The 24,878-nt window shown below is 41.8% G+C and overlaps 1 protein-coding gene across 1 annotated transcript; it reads right to left on the bottom strand.

Annotated features, from left to right (window-relative positions):
- Nucleotides 1-7,176: 7,176 nt before the first annotated feature.
- ITM2A (integral membrane protein 2A) lies at nucleotides 7,177-19,090 on the bottom strand. Its single transcript, XM_035102071.3, has 6 exons — nucleotides 18,890-19,090; nucleotides 13,044-13,175; nucleotides 11,492-11,680; nucleotides 9,915-10,025; nucleotides 8,912-9,062; nucleotides 7,177-8,303 (listed from the first exon to the last, which is right to left on the bottom strand). The coding sequence occupies exons 1-6, from the start codon at nucleotides 18,971-18,973 to the stop codon at nucleotides 8,215-8,217; spliced, it is 756 nt and encodes a 251-aa protein (XP_034957962.2). The 5' UTR covers nucleotides 18,974-19,090; the 3' UTR covers nucleotides 7,177-8,214.
- Nucleotides 19,091-24,878: the final 5,788 nt, after the last annotated feature.

Raw genomic sequence — 24,878 nt, 5'->3', positions numbered from 1 at the left:
GATATTCAGCTCTTCTGTTAAGGTGTTATTTACTATTAGTTTGGCCTTCTGTCTGGTGTATATCGCCCCAATACATTTTTTGAACCTTTCTCCCATACCTCTTTTTTCTATTAGCCTTTTCATAAATTCCCAAGATATATTGTCGAACGCCTTTTCGGCGTCGACAAATATCAATGCAGCTTTTTTTATCAATTTTTAAATCCAACAGTTCAATAATGTCGACCACATTTCTAACATTATTCTTTATTTGGCGCCCTGGTAGGAATCCTGCTTGGTCGTTGTGTATTATTTCAGATAGGACTTTTTAAAGTCTGGTTCCTATGATGTCCGCGAATAATTTGTAATCTAAATTTAAAAGCGATATAGGTCTAAAGTTTTTTACATCTGGCAAGTCTGAATTTTCCTTTGGGATTAGAGTAATATAAGCTTCCTCCCAGGAAATTGGGATCCTTCCTCCCTCCAGGATCTGATTCATTAGTTTCATTAGTAAGGGTGTAATTTGTTCCTGCAGTTCCTTATAGTATTTGGCTGTCAGCCCATCCGGGCCCGGTGCCTTTCCTAGTTTCATCTTCTTGATTCCCTCCTGCACCTCTTCTGTTGTTATTTGGGCATTTAATAAATTGACCTGATCTGCCGTTAATTTCCCCACTCCGCAATTTTCTAGAAATTTCTCTATTTCCTCTCCTTCTTCCTTCCCTTTCTGGTAGAGCTCTTTGTAAAAGCTCTGGAATGCAGTTCTTATATCTTTTGGGTTTCTTATTACTTTTTTGTCTTTTTGAATTTGATTTATATGGTTTTGTCTTTGCCTTTTTTTAATCTGCCAGGCTAGGAGCTTTCCGCTTTTATTTGCATATTCAAAATTCTTTTGCTTGATCCGTCTCAATTTCCACTCTACTTCTAAGCTTACCAAAGTTGTATATTCAGCCTTTAATATATTTATTTTTTGTTTTAGCGCTTTGTCTGTCGGGTTCCTAATCAACTGTTTTTCGGTTTCCACCAGCTCTTTCATTATCTGTCCTATCTTTTTTTCCTTTTCCTTTTTCTTGTTACTATTTTGTTTTATTAGGAAACCCCTCATGAATGCTTTACCTGCATCCCAGACCCAGTTAAGTTCTGACCCTTCTGTTAAGTTAAATTCTAAGTATTCCTTAAATGCTTCTCTGGCTTTGTCTACAATTTTTTGATCGTAAAATAACCCTTCGTTCATTCTCCAGCGGAAGGGAGAAGGTTGCTCACCCAACAATTCTAAATACATCGGATTATGGTCCGAGAGGGTTCTTGGTGGGATATCAATTTTGCTTATTTTAGGTCTTAATTCTCTCGACACCCAGATGTAATCTATCCTTCCTGAGCTCTGATTGGGCTCAGAATAGAATGTGTACTGTTTAGAGGTGGGGTTTTTATCCCTCCAACTATCTATTAAGTCCAGCCTTTCTATCATATTAAAGAAGGACTTTGGTAATTTGCAGTCTTTGTTAGTTTTTTTCCTTCCAGCTCTATCTAACACTGGGGCGACCACTCCGTTAAAATCTCCCATTAGGAGCATTTTTTCTTCTATAAATTCTATTAGTCTTTTCTCCAGTTTTTTGTAGAAGGCTGCTTTTCTTTGGTTGGGTGCATACAGTCCTACTACCAATAGCCTCTCTCCTTCTACCATGATTCGGACTGCAATTACCCTACCCTCCTCATCTTTAAATACCAGTTCTGGTTTGAACTTCTCTTTTATATACAATACCACACCTCTTTTCTTTTCTTCACTTAAAGTAGCAAACTCTATGCCTAATTTTTTGTTCACCAAGATCCTTTCGTGTTTTTTTGCGATGTGGGTTTCCTGTAAGCAGATTAGATCTAGTTTGTCTTTTGTTAACACATATTCAAATTTATTTCTTTTGCTTTTGTTATTCAGCCCATTCACATTCCAAGACTTAATTTTCAATGCCATGGTTTTTATTTCTGTTAAATATGCTTTATTTGTTTTTTATTTATTTTTTGTGAAGATATCTTATACCCAAATCCTTTATGTACGTTCCTCCTTATCTATATCTATATCTGAATTCTCCTCCTCTCCCTTGTCAATGCTTTTTTCTTCTCCCTCTTCTAATATCTCTTCCTCCTTTTCCTCGCCTCCTACCGCTCCTTCCTCTCCCCCTTTATCCATTCCTAGAATCTGTCCGTGCCTCCTTCCAAATTTGTCTATGTCACCTTGATTTTTAAATGTAAATCTCATGCCCTTGAAATGAAAGGTAATTCCCTCCGGGATTTCCCATCTAAAACTAATATCGTTTTTCCTTAGCACTTTGATGAACTCTTGGAATTTTTCTCTTTTATGTAACATTCTTGTGGGCACTTCTTTAAATATTATTATTTTTTTAGCCATCAGTCATCGGTTAGCATTTAGAAAGTTGTGGGTATTTTAAATCCACCAGCACAACCCAAGGCTCAGATCCTTATAGGTTTCTCATTGCATGTGACTACCATGAGCAGGGTTTGCTCATAGGTAGTGGATTGGGCTCTCAGCCTGCATGATGGGCCCCCAGATATGTAATGTTCGAAAGAATTCCTTTGTCACCAGAAATGGCTGAACATATTGAAGAGGAATAGAGGGCATGTAGGGGGAGACCAGGGGAACCCAGGTGGAGCTGTGGGTTAAACCACTGAGCCTAGGGCTTGCTGATCAGAAGGTCAGTGGTTCGAATCCCTGTGACGGGGTGAGCTCCCGTTGCTTGGTCCCAGCTCCTGCCAACCTAGCAGTTCGAAAGCACGTCAAAATGCAAGTAGATAAATAGGAACCGCTACAGCGGGAAGGTAAACGGCATTTCCATGTGCTGCTCTGGTTCGCCAGAAGCGGCTTTGTCATGCTGGCCACATGACCTGGAAGCTATATGCCGGCTCCCTCGGCCAATAATGCGAGATGAGCGCGCAACCCCAGAGTCGGTCACGACTGGACCTAATGGTCAGGGGTTCCTTTACCTTTACCTTTAGGGGGAGACCAAGCAATAATCTCCTTGTGCACAAGTAGGAGAAAATGGATCATGTCCTTCTGAAGAGGGGTTGTCCTCATGTCAGCACTAGCTTTCTTGATATGCTATCCCAGGGTTGTCAAGAGCTCACTACAGTGATCATTGCAGTTACAGTTGACAGGCGGCTATATTAACTCATTGGGTGGTGCCTAAAAGCAGGGGTGGTGAACCTCTGCCCTGTAAGCCAGCCTTGGCCCTTCATAGGGTTCAGTTTGACCCACAGTACAATTTTCCCCAGGGCACTAGGAGAAGGGGACGACAGAGGATGAGATGGTTGGACAGTGTTCTCGAACCTACAAACATGAGTCTGACCAAACTGCGGGAGGCAGTGGAAGACAGGAGTGCCCAGCGTGCTCTGGTCCATGGGGTCACGAAGAGTCGGACATGACTAAACAACTAAACAACAACAACATTATTATTATTTATTAGTTTTATATACCTTCCTCCATCACAAGATCACAGAGCAGTTCACAGACATTGCCCACGCTCAAAAAATTATAGGGATTGTGTGAGTACCTTGAAACAACTGAAATACAATACATATTCCTCACTTTAAGTCTCTTTATTTAAACACAAGAGTGCCTGAGATATTTTCATAGAATTGTAGATTTGGGAATGATGCTGAGGATCATCGAGCCCGACCCCCTGCAATGAAGCACTCCTGTCCTCACCCCTCCCCGCCAAAGATCACTTTTAGTGGTGAGGAAAATGTGTTTGTACAGTGGTTGGTAGAAAGGAAGTATAGAAGTAGCTCAGTGACTCAGGAAATTCTTATAAATGCTGAACGTGTTACCTATAAAAGTCAAGAGCTGCTTACTTGAAAGCCTTAAATAGGGGGATGTGGCCTGATTTATCCCCATGTGTAAAAAAAGCACACATAAATTTAAACTCACATCTGAGCAGGTCTGATGAGCTACTTGCAATAGACAGGCAAAATGGTTTGCAGCAAGGCTAATTGAACTGGCCAGGTGTGTGTGTGATGATTTCATGAGCAAACTACAGAACCAAGAGATTTTGCTTTGAAGGAAGTGGTGTTAGAAAGAGCCATAGCTCAGTGACAGAGCACATGCTTTGCACACAGAGGGTCCCAGGTTCAATCCCTGGCCTCTCCATATAAGACTGACAATGGGGTGCTGCCCAAAATGCTGGAGAGCCTCTGCCAGTCAGGTCAGACCTGCCTGGGTGCCCTCCAGGTATTTTGGATCACAAACCCACTTGCCATGGTGGCTGGTTGATTTAAGTTGCAGTCCAAAACAGCTGGAGCACCCCATGGTGGGACAAGGCTGAGCAGAACATGAGTTAGTTGGATTTGGTATAAAAGGCTATTCCCCCTCCCTGCTGCAAGAATCTAACATGAAGAAATGTAGACTGCTTTTGGGGATATTCTCTGCAAGTTGTTTGCTCCCGTTACCATATCTCCAAGTGCACTACTAATGTGCACAAGAGGCTGGCTTGTCTTGTACATGCAGCTTTCCAGATGGCAGTCTGAAAAGTTTACATGTAAACTGTAGCCCTCCCAGTATTAATTGGTACAAATGGGTGTAAAACGTCCTGGCAGAAAGTTGTTGTTGGCATTTGTGTGTCTTGGGAGACAATGGAGGAGTGTGCCTTTCGGGGTGAAGTCAAACTGTTGGAAGATGTCCTTTATATAAGCAGCCTGTATAATCTTACAAGGACCTGAAGCCCCAGCCTGTCAATCAATCAACCATGATTCGCGGATTAGTGGCAAATTATTCTATTGTTGCTCCATGCCACTCTTACCCAAGTTCATTGATAAGGCTGCTCCACTGTTTCTAAATTTGTGTTGCTTTTTTAAAAAAAAAACCATGAAAATACTCTCCTCTCTCCCTACACCCCAATATTGTTGACACTTCCAGGATTTCAGACTGGAGTCTTCACCCAGCCCTACCTCAAGATGAGTTCTGAATAGGAGACCTTCTGCCTTCAAAGCATGGGCTCTGTCACTGAGCTACAGCAGCTCCCTACAGGCACCAAGAAATCCAGGGTTCACGTAATAAAGGCTTGAGTACATTCAGAATGTGTATCTTCAGCTATAACCCCAATAACCACTGTACTACTACACATATGTGAATACCAAGAGATCACAGTAATACAGATAGACTATTCAGGCTATTTATGGATTAAAGCACAGAAAAACCCTTTTCATTCACATTTTTAGCATAGGTGTTCAATGCAGAAGAAACCCTTATGATCATTTCACACATTACACCCATACCTTGGTTGACGAACGCCTTAGCAGTCAAACGTTTTGGTTCCAGAACACCACAAACCCAGAAGTGAGTGTTCCAGTTTGTGAACGTTCTTTTGGAAGGCGAACGTCTGGTCGTGCTTCTGCAACTTCCGATTGGCTGCAGAAGGCTCCTTGGAAGGCTCCTTGGAAGTCGAACAGACTTGTGGAAGAGATTCCCTTCAGCTTGCAAGGTATGACTGTATAGTAAAAGCTCTGCTAGAGTCAGCTATTGCTGAAGTACATATTTAATGTAAGATGTGAAAACCAGTTGTGGTTTTTAAGACAATCTCATTGCATGAGTTCACTTAATGCCATGTCTTTGGTCACTTGGTGCAAGTTGCTTAAAAGGCCTTGGGAGGAATGTGTGAAGGACTAGTATAATGTAGTAAAATGTACAGAGAGAAAAAGTGATAGAAAAAGCTATTCTCTTCCAATTCAGAAAGCTCTTCAAAAATTTATGATGTTGGTTTTTTGGGTGGGACCGGGGGGCAGGGTAGGATCTACACCAAATGTTATGTAAGTGATAGGCCTTCACTGCCCTTCCAAAAGACATGATTCTGAATCATATGTTGCTTCCCTGGAATGTCATAAACTTATTTCCAGATTAGTTGGTGTGAAGCATAAGCATGCTGCTCTCATCAAGAACATTAAAAGGCTAAAAGACTTTAAAAAAAAAACCCTTTAGCTTGCCAGCTTCGCCATCTAGTGGACAAGTGACATGTCTATTTTGTAAGGGACAACAAGCACTAACTCAAGGCTGCACCCTTGAGTTTTGCAAGGAACAGTCTTGACCTACAACAGGTGCAAATGTTAACATTCCAGTTCCAGCATGTGTATTTGTTTGCAGATATCAGCTTTTGGAAAGGGGGAATAGTTAGCAGGTAGCAGTAGATACCTGTTCCTTCCCCACAACCATGGAGTACCTAAAGAAAAGGTTGTAGGTAAGGGGATCAAGTAATTAAAAAGTGCAGCACTTCTTGAGCACCTACTGATTGTGGAAAGACAAAGGTAGTTCCTGTAGGCAGAATGGCCCCAGGACCCAATATTCTATAGGCAGGCAGTGACAACCATTAAAAGCTTTTGAAAGGGTACAGTACTTATCTCCACCAGGTTGAAGGAAGGTCCCCATAACAAACCCATAGTCTATAACAAACTAAAAAATAATACTAAAGACTGCAAAAATAAAAAGTGGACCTGTTTCTGGAACTAGAAAGTGTTTATTCTCTGAGGCAGACTGGGATATATAATTAAAGCTCCTATCAGAATTACCTAAGGTTTGTAAGTTATTAACTTGTCTTCTATGGCAAAAGGTAACTAAAGAGCAGCACTTTCCATATTTAAACAAAAAGTACCACAAGACTTCAAACAGCAAAAGTCCAGTGCACTAGATCAATTTTTAAGATGGACTTGCATTTGTATTAAAGGATGAAGGACAAAGTAGCCTACCAGACAGCTTCTTTATTTGGTGCACGGGAAGGTTTTCAGTAAGCAGGATTCACAAGCACCTCCCACCCCACCCATGAATACATGAATTCAGCAGGCTAAATTATGCCTCTCTCAGGTGCATACTTTATTCTCCAACTATATACAATTTACATACTTTTTTCTTTGTTAGTCTGAGAAAAGGAAACCCTGTGATCAATTCCTCCACTCCTTTAGCTCTAGAGATACACAAATCTTTGTCTATAATTCAGAACAATGATGGCAAAACACAAACCTGAAAGCCTAAGTTTCTCAGGAAACTAGATTCTGCACCTAATATTACATTCTGAAGTACTGTAGAATACATGGCTCTTGACTATAGCAGTTTCAGCGCAGGAGTGACATGCTACCAATATTTTGACAGCATTAATATTCCCTTTCACAATTACTTTTATTGCCAACAAAGTGAGACCACCACCATAGTCTTAGAGAAACATTTATTGGAGGGCTGCAGGATTTGTGAGAAATATAAAGTCCCTTATACAAAACACTCAACTTAGCAGCTAACAATCCCTTTACCATCGTGTACCACAGTCTTAAGCAAAGATAATACTTTCGACTGCAGTCTTAATGCAACTGTGCTTATAAGAAGTTATTCTCTGAAATATAGGCTTGGGGGGGTGGAATTCACAGCTACAGAAACAATGACAATTGGGCCAAATCAGGTTGTAATTACATAAACTTGCAATAAAGATGTTGAAACCAGTCCAGCGCCAAAATACTAACATAAAAGCTTTTAAAGAGTAACTGCTCCTGAATATATAACTAAATATCACCAAAGAACCAAAATAAAGAAGTACTAAGGTCAACTCAGGGAAGGTTCCAAATATACATACAAGTTCAATACAGTAATTGCACAAAATGGAAAAAATAATGTTTATGATTACCAAGGTTAGTTTACATGCTTCTCCTATGAAGTTCAAATAAACCTTAGAAGTATTGATGTGGTTTCTTACCAGACTTAATGTAGAGCAATCTTACAGAGCTACATATAAATGTGCAAACCAGATATTAATGTATTAATTTCAACATTCTGTAAAGAGTCAGGTGTTGACTGGACTACATTTCTATGCAGGAATTTGCTACTTGCAGTCCTTTTTAAAATAAGTTTGAGGCTGCAATCCTACACACTTAATTTGGAGTAAGTCTCTTTTAACAAAATAATACTTCCAAGTAGACGTGTAAGACTGTGCTGTGAAACAGATAATCAGGTGGGTACAGGGTATTCACTTTTGTGTTAGCAAGTGTGAATGAAAGCTATTTAGAAAATTTAGCCACACCAGGGACACAAAGAAAAAATCAAGGTAAATTTAGAATTTCCTTCTTTTGTTTTTAAATTTAAGCAATCCACAAAAAGCGTAAGTTTTGATTATCACTGCATGTTTTAATTCTGAAGATAAAGATATAAAGCTTTGACTTCTTAATGAAGATGTGTGATTGTCACTTTCTACCCTGTGCTTTTCACTGGTGACAGATCTTGGTTTCCACAACAAACAAGTTTTCAAAGTGCCGGATTGAATGACACTTTTCAGCTGAGCGTTTCTGGAGGCCTAAATAAGAGAAGAACACAAAACCAATTAATGCTGAACAGTATATGAAGATTTCAGATAGAAGATTTATTTCCTGGGTAGTCTGTTTATGGCTGCATGTGCCAACCTGAATGTATCTATTGATTTAAAATCAGGGAAATGCAATTCTGGAAGCAGTGATAGGGATAGGGATGTGCAGGTTGGGTACAAACAATTTTCCTACCCTGGAAATGAGCCACTGTGTGAAGTTTCCCACATTTCACTAGCTAAATACAGAACCAAATACTTTCAAAAAAACTATCAAGCAAGACACCAATGCAGCTAACTGTTCTAACATTTTTAGATTCTGAACAAAATCTTAAATTTCTGACTTTATCAGAATATTCATGCTTGAACTGCTACTAGAGGTCACCAGTTTAATTTAATGATTTAGTCTATGTACCTCCACTTTCCCATATGTAACCTTAGAAAGAACCTTAGAAAGAAAAAACCTTTTCTATTAAAGAAAAATTAAAAAAAAACTAGATAGATTTATCAAGTAAAGCTCTTTCAGGAAGCTTACAGGAGATTTTTAGATTTTCTTTTCTTTTAAGATAGGCTAAGTTTACATTCTCAGTTGAAATACTCACCAATGGTCTTATCTCTGTGCTGAAGCCTGAAAGTTTCCTTCCCTACACAGAGCTGGTAAATGAAAACGCCCAGATCCGACACATTATCAATCTTTTCTGTCACAACCATTTCTTCACGAACAAGGTAAGTCTGAGGCAAATAGGAACCAGTCTGTGGAAAAACAAAAATATCACCAATATGATTATTTGCAATTCTTTTTTCAATACCCAAAGAAGAAGATTCACATTTGCAAAGGAACTTTAAATAAAGGGAGCAGCTATGCATGTGGAATCTGAGAAAAAGTGAAATTTCAGATCATTAAACCAATATTTTCCATTTGATGGAAATTTCTGAAGAAGGATTTTTCCATGAATAATGATAATTTCTCTTGTTTCCTTATATGGTGTGTGTGTGTGTGTGTGTGTGTGTGTGTTTAAGTCTCTGACTTTTGCATGGCTAGAATGTCACCTCCTGTACAAAGGTAGTCGTTAAATCCATTACTCCACCCCCTGCTGGCATTTGGCTTCCAGGCTGCCCAGAAGTGAATGTGAGCCTTGGACTGAAAAAGGTTCCCCGAACCAATCCACTTTGAAGGAAGTCTCATTTTAATGGAGTTTACTATTTAAGTATGCTTGATTTAGGAAGCAGCCCCTGCCTGGGCTTGTAACAAAGTTAAATAGAGTGTCACCAGCTGCCCTCATCTAAATGCAAGTAAAAAGGTCTAGACATAGTTAGGCTTGTCTTATCTCTTCCTATAAATTCTGTGTGAAACAAATAAAAACATTACGTGCATCATACTGGAAACAGTGTTTATACTTTGGCATCAGTGATACAGATGCTCTCAGTGAGCCAGTAGTCAACCAACACTGGCCATCAACAGACATTTCGTAAGCAAGCTATGTGCCACCTAAAGAAAGATATCGCTGAAGAAAAGATAGCATTGATAAGCAAGAATTCATTTCACTGTCTCCATAGAAAAAGAAAACGCTTCCCCATGTTACACTGAAATATAACAATGCAAACCGTTAATTTTGAAAAGAGGTCCATCAGATTCCGTGGTGGCATAACAATGGACGTGTTCAGAGGGATCACATAGCAGTTACCCAGCTGCAGATCAAGGTAGGCAGTCAGGAGCTGCAAGAAGAAACAAGAAATCTCAGTAATTTGAATACATACTTTAATACGCCTGTTGTCTTGGTCTCTAAGATAACTGAAGGAATCTCAAGAGAAGGAAAATTTTCCGTCTCCTCTTTCCAGCAGCTCTGTGTGATCAGTTCCACATTATTCAAGAGGGTTCCCCAACCCTCTAGAGAGGCAGTTTAGGAGTCTTAATGAGTGAGTATAGGTGGGAAATGGGGGCAGAAAACTTTCCTTCACTTAACTTCCTCAAGTCATCTTCCGACCAAAGTCATTGTTTTCAAATTAGTTCTTATAAAAATGTTCCAAGCGCTTTACAGATTAAATCAATGAAATCATGTAACCGATTTGAAGAGAAGCATAAAATTTCAAGTATTGGGATTTATCAAAAGGTTACCTTCCAACACAGAAAGTCCTTTCCAATGGAGTAAGAAAATCTTTATTTCGGCAAGCAAAGATGCTAATAACTTTTTAAAACAGCCATTCTAACCATAGGTCTTGGAGTAATACATTCTTGACATCCATTTTGAAGATAAGCAATTTGCACATAAATTGCTTACAACTCATGTAACAAGTTTAAGGTGGCAGAGAGAAGATGACAGTGACAACAGAATCAAGAATAAAAAAGGAGATTTATTATCTGAAAATAAGTGTTAAGTCTTTGTTGAATACCAACCTTATTGGAAAGTTTTACAAAGAGCAGCTTTGCTATTCATTCATACTCTTAAAAAAATACATAGAATTATAGACTGCAAAGCATGGCAGACCTATGTATCTCAAAACACAGTTACAGCCAGAACACTACTGTTGTGGAATACTGTTGTGGAATGTAAGGCACCAGCCGGTTTCCAGGATCACCATTACGATTGCATTCAGTCTTTCAGCACAAAATTTCAACCTATTTTCACCCTGGATTAAGGCACTTTCTTAAACCTATACATGATCATGAATAACTGCTACCAGTGGACAGGCTACAGCAGGGGTGGGAACTGCCAGCCTGTTATACATCCACATGTGACCCACACTCTCCACAGTCTTTTGTTTCCCTCTTCCTTGAAATGGTAGCTCCCAAACTTCCCACCACAACTTTTCCTAACACAAGTATACACCCTCAGGAACTGCTACCTGAAATGTAAAGGGACTGCATTTTAAAAGGGGTGGGGGACTAATAATGGACAATTTAACACACAAAATTAGGACTGAAAAAGGGAGAAACATCCCTGATTTTTTTTTAGGCAAGACTAGTGGCCTGTAAGCTGAAGCTGTGAATTATGTGCTTGTACTAACTTGCACCAGATGAACCGAAATGAAAGCAAGCAACGAGGCTGGCTGTTACTACCATCATTTCTGTTATTTGATGTAGAAGGGTGAGGGTGTTTGTTTTTTGTGTTGCCAATTATGAAAACTCTACAGATGGTGTAATTTTCAAAAAGAAAAGAAGTTCTAGACTTGTCATAACTCACCCTTTCAAAGTCATGAACAATAGCCGCAGGATCACTGTCAGAGAATTTTGGAACAGGAACCTGAATGATGGCAATATTATCATCCTCACGAATGTCAGCTTCTTCAGCAATGGGCAAGAAGTACGGTTCAGCTGCCTGCTCTTGCTGATCTTCTCCCACGTAACACATTTGCCCACGCATCATCGTGCGCTAAAAATAAATCACAGTAATCAATTATGAGACTTCTTTTAGGGACAGATTATTCAGTGCTATTTAGAGCAGACCCATTTAAAATTATTAACTTGGGTCTGTTAATTTCAATGGGTCTACTCCAAGTATAACTTAGCTGGGTACAACCCAGCATTGGTTTGCCACAACCATAATGCATTTTAGCAGGCTTTCCACTTCTGTAGTGTCACCTGAAATAAAATCAATATTAGGCAAATAAAATCTAATGAGGGCAAGTGTTTTTGTGCATCTGTTAGTTGCAATAAAGTCATTTAATTATAGTTCAACAAAAAAAATCATAGGGGTGTAAGAGGTATATGCAAAGAAATACAAATTACTTCCATGTTTGGTGTTTTCCAACAAAGATGCTGTAATTTTTGAAGTTAATGTGGAACAAATGTACAGGATACTGTTTCACAATTTTTTTAGTCTTTTCATTTTATTAGAGGAATGCATTTCTCAATTTCATTGGATGCATGGGAGAACTGTAATAAATTACATTCCATTTGTACCTAACCCCTTGTAAAATATATGTGCAAAACTGGTGCAGACAAGCAGAAAAGGTGAGTTTCTATGTGTGAATTGTGTGAGGCACTGTTGTAACAAATACTTGTATTAAACATTTCCACAAATTCCTCCTGACTCAATGTTTTGTCTATTAAACTTTGTTCAGAACATGTGGCCTATATATATTCTGTTAATGTATAAGCTCACAGCAGTTCAAGTTGTGTTTGCAAAGTCCTTCAAGCAAATAGCACATCTGCTACAATCACACAGTTAATTAAAAGTATTGAACTTTTCTGCATATTTGTTTAAAAATATTTTGTTGGGGGGCAGGAAGACAAGACTTGGTCCCAACACCACTAAGATGTCCAAGGCCAGCTTACCATCTCAGGATGCTTCAGTTCAGAGTCTGGCACCCAAATCATGGCAAGCAGCAGAACTGCCAAGAATGCCAGTCCTACTGAGGCAGACATGGAAACTTCGGGGAAGGATACATGCGAGATCCAGCAAGACCCAAGGATCTCACGTGACCCCATGGGGCCTGTCACAGTACAAGGGCAAGGAGGAGGCTTCCAGGACTGAGGCCTCAGTTCAGCAAGATAACTCTGGCTGTCCTAGTCACAAACATGAGAGGAATCCATGCATATTCACTTTTAAAGTTTTGAGCTTCCTCAGTGCCACACCTTTGAGGTGCAGATCTAAGTTTGGGCCCATATTCCAATTCAGTTACATATTATGCTTACACTGTGTGGAATATTTTGCTTATTTTGTATGTTTATATTTGCTTTGTCAATTTTTTCTGCAAAAGAAAAAAAAGGAAAGAGAGTTGTATTTCCATTACCCTTGGCATGAAGTACTTATAGATGCAGGCTCCACCAACCACCACTCCTGCTAATATAAGCGCAAGACCCAAAAGAGTCAGCAGACATCTTCCAGATGAACTTTCATGGCCATGTGTTCCAACTTCTGGATCCTTCAGGAGAGAGAGAGAGAGAGAGAGAGAGAGAGAGAGAGAGAGAGAGAGAGAGAACTTAAGTTCTTTGTTGTCTTGGAGACAATATTTTCTTTAACTAATTATACCTCACCTTCACTCAGCAGGATGACATCACACTTCAAGGTGAAACCCAACAGTGCCAGACAACACCCTTGAGAAATGTTTGACACAAGGATGCCATAGTACACCTATATTTCATTCATAGGAGAATGGAACGTGTTTTGAGCCTTTTGTTTGTGTTTAAAACAAGGATGCCATAGTATCTGCTTTAAACACAAACAGTGAATAGCCTTAAAAAAAAACTACAGATGGATTTGTGCCTCCTGTTAACTTACAGAATGATGCTACAGTGAATTTTGACTACTAGGCTGCAAAAATAAAGGTTTCACATTTTAAACTTCCCTTAACATAATTAAGCTCATTGTTCCCTTCCCTCCCAAGTCAATCCTCCCTTAAGTGTTAGGCAGGGATGGGGAACCTGTGGCCTTCCAAATGTTATTGAACTCCAATTCCCATCAGTTCCAGACATCATGGGCAATGGTCAGGGGCGATTGGAGCTGTTCCTCGGTAACATTTTTGAGTTATAACTTCTATAACTCTTTAAAGTTAGTTTAAAAAGTCAATTTACTTATTCAACAGCATTTGCCCCTTGCTCATATTTATGGCAAAGAGCATTTAAAGGGGTTGTGGTTAACTTCAAATATACAAAAAACCACAAAACTGTGATGGCCTTCCAATCCATAGTTGCTAACATCAAGCTTATATCATATTTATGAGGTGTGTGACTTCAAAAGTAAGATTATTTCCATAATTCTAAAAAGAAAAGCAGTATGACTCAATGACATGCATACTTAGCCTTGTTTGTTCAAGAGCTTATCAGCTGAGAGGTTTCAGTGCGGCATTTGCTTTTAACATTCAGCTAAGCTCATTTTTTTAAAAAAAGTTTTAAAACAGGAAATACAGGTGTTAAACTCATTTCAAGGATCTTTGTCCACTCAAACGATCAGTACAGTAGGTCTATAAAAGCATTCAAAGGATTGGCAAGATGAGACATTCCTCTTCCTTACCTCTCCACCCTCAGATTTAGAAGAGGAACAGCAAGCTATAAACTATCAAAAAAGAAGCATCAGCAGATTCTGAAGAACTTCTACTATGCAAATAATATTCTAGTCCTTTGAGAACCTAATATGCTGTTGAAGCAATTATACCAGTTAACAGTGCTAGATATGTGGCTTTTTTAAAAAAGGGGAAGACTAACAGCCAAAGCATATTTGCACTTTTAGTAAGCTAGTAGCTTCGGTTCTAAAGTTTCAGAATCCATATACTTGTCTAGTACAATTTCGGTTCTGCTCTACAGGTAATTAACTTCATCAAGTGTTCAGATGTGCATGTACAAGCCAGGAAGATTTATTCACTAGTTTGCTCAAGCATCTTGAAATCTGATGCTAGCATGTTGAAATTAAATATGCTTTTTCCAGCTTCAATTATGTCATTTAGTTGAAGCCAAGCATCTTGAAAAATCCAGAGTCAAGCACCAAGTGGTCAAGTTGTAACTTGCCTTTTAACTGAGCCAGTGTAAGCAAAGAAAAGAGCAGGCACCAATGTGCTACCTGTACAATCATAAAATGTACAACTCCTGCACAGTTCACAAGGAATTACTAGCAACACTGGTTATTTCCATATCAGCTTTTGGGACAACTACTCATGTACTATTGCAGAGATGAAGACAATTTAATTTCATGTACAAATATATATTTTAGTTCACTCAAAGCCTGGTTTAATTCAACTTCATGTATTACAGAAAATCCCAATATTAGGGAGACCAAGACCAAAATATTTACAATCAGCTAAATATTCTTCTGAATGTGCAAGACACAGGATAATACACAAACAGTTGTGTCCCTAGCCCACCAGAAAAAAATTCAGAAAGCAATAAACTCGACCTCTGACTCTTATGCAATGTTAGACAGTTCAAAATGTTTAAACTGTATGTTAAAGTATAGGTAAGTTTTGCAAAACTGCAGATAATAAAACAAGGAACAATAAAACAATAGCATTCTGCAGTAAATAGCAAAATTAGTATTGAATATAACAGCCACAACAGTATTTCCTTTCCGTCCAAGGAACTGTCATGCATGTCTTCTTGATACAGTACTTAATAACAAGTGAGCCTGCACATTAATTGGCTAATCTCACAATCCCAAACAGAAATTCATTCTTTTCAAGTAACTACCTGCAAAATTTCATTATAGTACTAATAGCTGCATGTTTAAACATATGAAGCTGCCTTATAACTTGCCCAATATTGTCTATTCAGCAGTCTATTCAGCAGACTATTGGTTCAACTACACAAATCAGTGGCAGATCCAGGCCAAGTGGATGTCTGCTGCAGTCATGTCCAGAGGTGGGAGTAGAATATGTGATTTATATCATTAAAGGAAGACATGAAAATTAGTTGTGCATAGTCTATAACCTGGCTGGGAAACTTTTGAGGGACTGAATGTGGGGGCAGGTAGGATTAAGAGTACCGTACCTTTTGGCACATTGCATCCTTTTGGCACATTACATTGTACCACTGCTTTACAGAGATTACATAGTAACCCAGCATTTGAGAACAGGTCTGTTCCTATCATTTGTATTATAAGCCTGCCTAGCAGCATCTCCTAAAGGCTCACAAAAAAATCTTTCCCAGGCTCTCTGCTCCAGGAGGTTCTTTGGCTGGTTATCAGGAACCAAACTGGGGATGTTGCATAAACTTTGCTAGTCATCAGTAGCCTCCACCCTCTGAATTATTATGCCAATACAATTGCTGAATTGCGAAACAAATTTCTCATAATGCTTTTGCTTGCACAATCTCAAAAGTGAACTGTAACACTAGAAAAAGCAGCTCTGCCACTTGTTGGAAATTTGTAGGAAATAAGGGTTTGGGCACATTTCAGTTCAATTATTTCACTTAAAATGAAAGTAAGAAGAGAGGAAACATCTGTGAAAACAAAGCAACATTTCCATTTTATGTTTGAAAGGATTCTATTTATACACCACTCGTACCTGCTTTTTTACTGCTAGACAGGAAACTAGGCAAGGTTGTCTAGTCAGACTCTTGGGTGAGGAGGATGCATGTGATGCTTATCTTTATTATGTTCTGCTAAGGGAAATAATGGGGTCTCCTGTAGATTTTGCTTCCATGTAAACGTGCTTAGAACAACAAAATATGGATCACCTGTAATGTTGAGACACTATAAATGGCCCTCACATGCCTCAAATTTAGGCATGAACTCTCCATCAGAGTCAAGACATATCTGCAAACCAAATGTATATCTTTCATCAGAAACAAGCCCCACTGCATTTAGTGAACTTTCTCCCAGGTAAAAATGGGTAGGGATAGAAGGTCAAATTTAAGATTATGTTATTAAGAGCTTGCATTTAGTTTCTAATGCATTGTGGATTTTATTGAAACTTAAGGATTTAAAATATTCAGTGATCACATGGGAGCTACAGTCAACCAGCTTTCCACTACCTGGATCTATCCAGCAATGGAAGTGTAGCTATTTCCAACATGAGGATAAAGCAGAGATCTGTTGGCACTGAGGCAATCAAGGTCGCTTTACATGCTACAAAGTAAGAGATGGAACACAGCTATCACACATGAAGCAAGTATTTGTGTCACAATGTGGTGTTCAACTGCCTGCAGATCCCCAGTACATGTTTGCAACCATTTCCAAATGCAATCATGCACAAACATATGCACTGTCAATCAACCACTTCTTTAAACTGAGAATGAATCACAACTTTCATGCAGGAAAACACAAAAAATAGCATTTGGCCAGAAAAAGACACTAGCTATCCTAATGTAAATAAGCAAAACCCACCAACACAACACTTAAGGAAACTATGAAACAGGCAAAGCACCACTGTGTGTTAAGTCTCAGCTGTGTGGTGTAGTGGTTAGAATGTTGGACCTAGGAGACTTGGATTTCAATCTCCCCTGAGTCATGATGCTCATTTGGTGACAATGGAGTAGTCACCATCTCCCAGCCTAACCTCTATCACAGGGTTGTTGTGAGGGTAAAATGGGGGTCAGATAACATGTATGCCACCTTGAGGTCCTTGGAGATACTAAGGAAAGATGGCTCTGAACAGAGGCAGAGTGCTACTGGTATTAATGTGTTAAAGAAAACTGCACACTTCCCATGCAGGCTTGCACCAATAATAATAATAAAACTAGGAAAATCAATGCCAAAAGTTCCACTGTTGCTTTGCATGCAGTGAGTTCCAGGTTCAACTCCCAGCCCCTATTTAGAGATATGAAAAGTTCTCAGGGAACATATACAAAACATTGGGACAAGGGTGGTTTAAAAAAAGAATAGAAGTGGTCCCCTGATGCATTTGAGAGGGCTCCAGAACCTGAAAGAAGTGGAAGACTTATGCTGAAATCCTACCCTCACATGCCTAGTGCTCATTCAACACTACCTATATGTGTACTCTGATGTATATATTTTGGTTAGTCACACAGACAAGTTGTTTAAAAGGCAAAGTAGAAACCCCCATAATGAACAGGTACATTTATACAGGTGCAACCCCCCCCCCCGGTTTACATGCATGAGTGTGACCTACTTCTGCACTTTTAACCGGTGGACTTAGAATCAATGTCAGCTTAAACTACAGTGTCTCGGGATCTCAGACAAATGTCTTTGCACATGCTAGCAGAGATACTTTATGTAGCTGGAGAGGCAAGGGATTAAAACCTGGCGGCCTCTTCAGGCAAAGCATCTGCCATACCATTGTGCTATGGAACACCAGCATCTTTTTTTAGGTGCAGTGTCTGGGATGCTTGCAGCAGGCTACTCCACAACTAAACCACTGCTGGGTTGCAAGTGTTGGACTAAGGCAAGTCACAAACCAGCACACTACATACACCCAGTCAAACGCAGGAGAAAATATTATGTTTTACTGCTATTGTTGTTCACCCCCCCCCCAGCAACTATTACTTAAATTTCACATACATTCAAGACAGCTTTACATTCCAAACCACAAGCAGCAGCAGCAGCATTAATTCTCCCCTTACCCTTACAACCACCACTGCGACTATCCCTCTCTCTCTCTCTCTCTTTTTTTTTTTTTTTTGGTGCCGTGTTTTTGGGAGTATGAGTCTGCAGGCAGTGGCTGTCGTATATTATTCTTATTCTTATTATTATCATCACACACTTTATACACGCCTAATGCAGGTGCGGGCTAGAACAGCTAGGGGAGTCCGCGGCCTGATCCGAGGCAGGTGGCCGATTGCGAAATGGGTTTAAATAAGGGGGGGGGCATATGGATGTGTGAGTCTGAAAAGGCGGAAGGGCTGCCCGGCTAGAGATGACAGGACCTCCCACCCGGTCTCTGAAGTGGCCAAGTGAGGCTTAGGAATGGGGCTGCCTTTGGGGTTAAAGCAAAGAGGACTTCGCCAAGGAATCGGCGCCATTATTTTGCGCCCCGGAGGTGCGTTATTGGGGTGCTAGTGCTGGTGGAGGGAGCGCTCCCACTGCGCCCCCCACACACACACACAACGCCTCGCACTCTTCGTCGTGTGTTTTTACTTCCCTTCCAATTCCCGTTCCGCCGCCGCCACCACAAAATGGCGCCGGTGGGGGAAGGGAGATTAAAGGGCGGCCGGTCACGGGCCGACGTCGCAGCCTTCGACCCGCGCTCACCTTATCGGCCACCAGCGCCTCGGCCGCCTCCTTCTTGGACTGGTCTTTGCCGGCGAAGGGCGGCTGGAAAGAGATCTTCACCATGGTGGCGGTGGCGACTGCGGCTGTGACAGTAGCCGGGCCTCCGCTTCTCGCGCGGCCGTCGTAGTTTGCTCCGCTCCGGTTCCTTCTGCTGCTGCTGCTGCTACTGCCGCTGCCACTAGCGCCGCTAGGGCCTCTTCCTCGGCCACCCAGATGGAAGGGCGGGGCCTAACGCGGTAAAGATAAAAAGAGCCAGGCTTAGGTAAAACAACAACAACCTCAAAGTCTCCCTCTCCCGGCAGCGAAACGTGTTGGCCAAGACTGAAACGCGCGCAACGTGAGAATGCTCACACACGCGCACAAACACACACACAAAATTAAGTGTGTGTGTGTGTGCAGGTAAAACTCGGAAAATTAGAATATCGTCGAAAAGTGCATTTACTTCAGTAACGCAACTTAAAAGGTGAAACCAATACAGTATATGAGATAGATGCATGACATGCAAAGCAAGATATGTCAAGCCTTTATTTGTTGTAATTGTAATTATTTGCCGTTAGGCGGGTCAATTGTAAATGGATAATGAAATGTAATAGCAATGTTTATTTTTGTACTAGTGGTTTTCAGCCCGTTCAATAACGGGCGCTAGAATCCTGGGGTTCGGAGAAGCGCTTGCGCAGCGCGTCTCCGAACCCTGGGACCTGTCCTTGCTGTCGGTGGCAGGGGGACAGGAACGGAGGAGGAGAAAGCGCTGCTTTCTCCTCCTCCGTTCCTCTCCCGCAGCCGCCGACAGGAAGCAGACATCCCAGGGTTCAGAGAAGCGCTTGCGCAGCGCTTCTCCGAACCCTGGGACCTGTCCTTGCTGTCGATGGCAGGGGGACAGGAACGGAGGAGGAGAAAGCGCTGCTTTCTCCTGCTCCGTTCCTCTCCCGCAGCCGCCGACAGGAAGCAGACATCCCAGGGTTCGGAGAAGCGCTTGCGCAGCGCTTCTCCGAACCCTGGGACCTGTCCTTGCTGTCGGCGGCAGGGGACAGGAACGGAGGAGGAGAAAGCGCTGCTTTCTCCTCCTCCGTTTCTCTCCCGCAGCCGCCGACAGGAAGCAGACATCCCAGGGTTCGGAGAAGCGCTTGCGCAGCGCTTCTCCGAACCCTGGGACCTGTCCTTGCTGTCGGCGGCAGGGGGACAGGAACGGAGGAGGAGAAAGCGCTGCTTTCTCCTCCTCCGTTCCTCTCCCGCAGCCGCCGACAGGAAGCAGACATCCCAGGGTTCGGAGAAGCGCTTGCGCAGCGCTTCTCCGAACCCTGGGACCTGTCCTTGCTGTCGGCGGCAGGGGGACAGGAACGGAGGAGGAGAAAGCGCTGCTTTCTCCTCCTCCGTTTCTCTCCCGCAGCCGCCGACAGGAAGGACGCGCGCACTCTCCCCCCCCGCCTCCTCCAACCGCCGCTCCTCACGGCCAGGGAGGGTTGTGAGGAGGCCTTCGCAGGCCTCCACCCTCGCTTTCCTGACGTGCCCTGCAGTGAGGCGGTGTCCGGCGGGAGCGGCGGTTGGAGGAGGCAGAGTGGGGGGAGAGTGCGCGCGCGCGCAGTCTCTGCTGTCCAATCCCTGTATCCCTGGGGCACATGCGCAGTGACCCAGGGACACACGGGACAGCTTGGACGCAGGGACATCTTGGACATTATTATATAGGATAGGATTACTGTAACTATTTGTTTTATTACTGTGGGATTTCCAAAAGAAAGCATTTGGAAAAATTAAAAGAAAAATAAAATAATAATGAGTTGCTTTACTGAAATAAATGCACTTTTCGACAATATTCTAATTTTCCGAGTTTCACCTGTATATACATTCCGTTTAGAAGTACTTCAAGAAGATGTAGAAATGATTTAATACTGGAAACTCAGATGAACAGAAATGGACAAGATTCGCCCGTCCCTACGTACTATGCTACACACAAGTGGCATTACAGTACTGCCCTCTCAGTAGATATTAAAAAAATTTCTGCCCGGGGTGGGGTGGGGTGCCAACTTGAATAAAATACTGAGGTATGGGGGTAAGGCGCAGGTACTGGTAAGCCCCACCCTGCATAATCAATCACATGATGGCACACACCATCATTTGAATGGCAGTACCCATCCACTTTCTTTGGGAGGGGAAGCCCCATGGGCATAGCCAAGGGGGTGCAACCTCCCCTCCATCAAGTAAATAAATAAAAGTGTTTAACTGACCAATCATGCTGCAGATAACTCAGTTCTGCCCTGCCTGTCCATCAGAAAGCCTCTCTACACCCATGCCTGGCCCCCTCAAATATTTTATGGGGGGCAAAGGGACCTCAAGCCCCTAGGAGTTGGCTCCTATGGATTCTGCAATGAAACGTATAGAACTTGGCGCCTTTGGAATAACCCTGCTGTTGTTTAGTCGTATCCGACTCTTCGTGACCCCATGGACCATAGCACGCCAGGCACTCCTGTCTTGCACTGCCTCCCACAGTTTGGTCAAACTCATGTTCGTAGCTTCGAGAACACTGTCCAACCATCTCGTCCTCTGCCATCCCCGTCTCCTAGTGCCCTCAATCTTTCCCAACATTAGGGTCTTTTCCAAGGATTCTTCTCTTCTCATGTGGTGGCCAAAGTATTGGAGCCTAAGCTTCAGGATCTGTCCTTCCAGTGAGCACTCAGGGCTGATTTCCTTCAGAATGGATAGGTTTGATCTTCTTGCAGTCCATGGGACTCTCAAGAGTCTCCTCCAGCACCATAATTCAAAAGCATCAATTCTTTGGCCCATCAGCCTTCTTTATGGTCCAGCTCTCACTTCCATACATCACTACTGGGAAAACCATAGCTTTAACTATACAGACCTTTGTAGGCAAGGTGATGTCTCTGCTTTTTAAGATGCTGTCTAGGTTTGTCATTGCTTTTCTCCCAAGGAGCAGGCGTCTTTTAATTTCGTGACTGCTGTCACCATCTGCAGTGATCAAGGAGCCCAAGAAAGTAAAATCTCTCACTGCCTCCATTTCTTCCCCTTCTATTTGCCAGGAGGTGATGGGACCAGTGGCCATGATCTTGGTTTTTTTGATGTTGAGCTTCAGACCATATTTTGCGCTCTCCTCTTCCACCCTCATTCAAAGGTTCTTTAATTCCTCCTCACTTTCTGCCATCAAGGTTGTGTCATCTGCATACCTGAGGTTGTTGATAGTTCTTCCGGCAATCTTAATTCCGGCTTGGGATTCATCTAGTCCAGCCCTGCTAAACGTGCCTAATACTGTATTGCAACATAACCAGGGACCAGAAAGCATCTTGCCTGACTCCCATTTTCAAAACATAAAAAGTTGCTGCTGCTGCTCTTAAGATCAAATAGCATACAGTGGAACCTCGGTTTACCAACACCTCGGTTTACGAATTTTCAGTTTACAAATGCCGCGGACCCATCTGGAACGGATTAATTCACTTTCCATTACTTTCAATGGGAAAGTTCGCTTCAGTTTATGAACGCTTCAGTTTAAAGTACTCCACGGACCGTCTGGAACAGATTAATCCACTTTCCATTACTTTCAATGGGAAAGTTCGCTTTAGTGTATGAACGCTTCAGTTTATGAACAGACTTCCGGAACCAATTGTTTTCATAAACCAAGGTACCACTGTAATCTGAAATGAAAGCAAGCCAATCCACCAAGAAAACAGTTTCCGGATGAGGCAGGAAAATTACCCAGCATGTATGATAGCACAGCGCCAGCACTCAGTCATCATTTTGTGTCGTTCTGGTACCTCTGAATTACAGCGCTAGTCAGACTGGCAGCTGCACACTCAGAGATGGGTTATCTGCTTCAAACAGATAGTGGAAACTTAGTGCAAGATGTTTTTGTGAGATGATCTGATACATTAACCACATCAGGGAAACCACATGTAAAGTGTGTGTTCTGTTTACATTAGAACTTATGCAAGTACTATTTAGATAGGTCTTGGGCGTTTCCACAATGAAGAAGAAGAGTTTGGATTTGATATCCCGTTTTGGCTAACAATCTCCTTTCCCCTCCTCCCCCACAACAGACACCCTGTGAGGTGGGTGGGGCTGAGAGACTTCAGAGAAGTGTGACTAGCCCAAGATCACCCAGCAGCTGCATGTGGAGGAGCGGAGACGCGAACCTGGTTCCCCAGATTACGAGTCTACCGCTCTTAACCACTGCACCACACTGGCTCTCTCATAGTAGTTTGTTGTGGCCTCAGTGCAGCTCAAACACGCAAGTTGTTGTTTTTGCAACAATCACATGGCTTTATATTAATTAAAATGGCATCCCATATTTCTTCCTCCCCTCATTTAATCCAGATTTATTGCTTCAGTTGTTTGTATGTACTTACCACTGAAAGAACTTCCCTTATTTTCCCAGAAAAATATTTTTAAACGAACCATAAGGGCAGCGGTAATTAAAAACGACCCAAACTCTATGTACACATCCACATGTGCCCCATTATATTTTAAACTTAGAGAGGCCCATGAACAAACATCTTATTTCAAAGAACTGACTTTTGCACAACTTCTGCACAGCTTTTACAGAGTTACGACTAAATACAATAAACTCTGCTTATAGAGATGGGAGACATAGAGCCATACCAACAAACGAACATGTTTGCATTAGGGGATGCCCTGAAGTAGAGGACCTTATGCATTATATCTTGTGCTGCCCCCTATATAATGAAGTAAGAGAATGTTTTTTAGCACCTATAATGACAAGGTCCCCTGGCCAGAACCCCTCTGACATGATTTTATATCTCCTCGCAGACATAGATAAGTATGTGACCTGGTGTGTAGCGCTCTTTGCAACTGCCACCAGGAAAATTAGAGCAAATTACGGTATATATCCAAGATAGCCACCAACTGTAAAGGAAATGAATTTATTTGACCCTACCTACATCAAGCTATATTCTATATTCTATTCTATATATTCTATTTCACCAAACTCCGAATAAAATTGTACATCCTATTAATTAACATTATTTTTAATATATCAGTGGCCATGTTGTGCTTTTAGCTTATAAATTTTATTGTTTAAAGTCCTAACCAGTATATTAAGGTATTTCTATAGCTCTGTTAGAGTAGGTAATGCTTTGATAATATAAATGTTTTAAGTTCTTTGCATTAATCTAGTATATTTCCTTTTAATTGCTGAATGGTTCTGTGTATATTTCGGCAGCCTTTGCCTATGTGCAATAAAATTGACTGACTACTGGTATGTACTTATCACCCCAGCAGCTCCTTTTAGGATCAGTTTCCAGGCCTTGTCTGAACTGCTCATCATGCTCTATGGCGTATCAGCCCCTTGAGCTCCTCCCAGCACCTTCTCTTTCCTGGGCTTTGGAACTTTAGGCTGATGTTATGCCACAGTCCTTCCCCACCCTCTTCCTCATTTATAAGGAACAGCTAGAAGCCCCATTACCAACAGCTGTGTGTCTCCCTCATCCAGCCCTTCCTTATCTGTCTCATCAGGTCCCACTGCAGGGAGGAGAAATGGTTGTTTGGTTCCAGGGTTGTTTCTCAGCTGATCTCCATCAGCAAGCCTTGCTCACCTGCATATTCACAAGGTAGAAGCACAGAGGAGGGCAGTCCCTGGTGGTCCCTCACACCAGGTCTAATGAAGAAAGAATATGGGATAGCATTTTGATGAAGACAAAAGTTGTGTGGATGCTGTGCAAAGCTTACATACATGCACAGCTCCAAGTCCAGAATAAACTGTCACGTGGAAGCATCCTTCTGTCATGTGGAAGCCGCAATCCTTTTATGCTTTCATGTTCTGAAGAACTCATAGCCCCAGAATCTTCTTCGAAGCCCCTTGATCGCAGCCTCACCAACAAAGGTGAGGCTGGGATCAAAGGGTACACTGTCTCTGCACATGGAGGAGGGACCCCATCCATCTGACATGACATTTGGCGGGAGCGAAGGTGGTGCCTCCACAGTGGTACCCCCAGCATGGTGCTCCTCT

The sequence above is a fragment of the Zootoca vivipara genome, chromosome Z2 (assembly GCF_965207765.1).
Source record: "Zootoca vivipara chromosome Z2, rZooViv2.hap1.1, whole genome shotgun sequence".
NCBI classification, from domain to species: Eukaryota; Metazoa; Chordata; class Lepidosauria; order Squamata; family Lacertidae; genus Zootoca; species Zootoca vivipara.
This window is presented reverse-complemented; position numbering and strand designations above follow the sequence as displayed.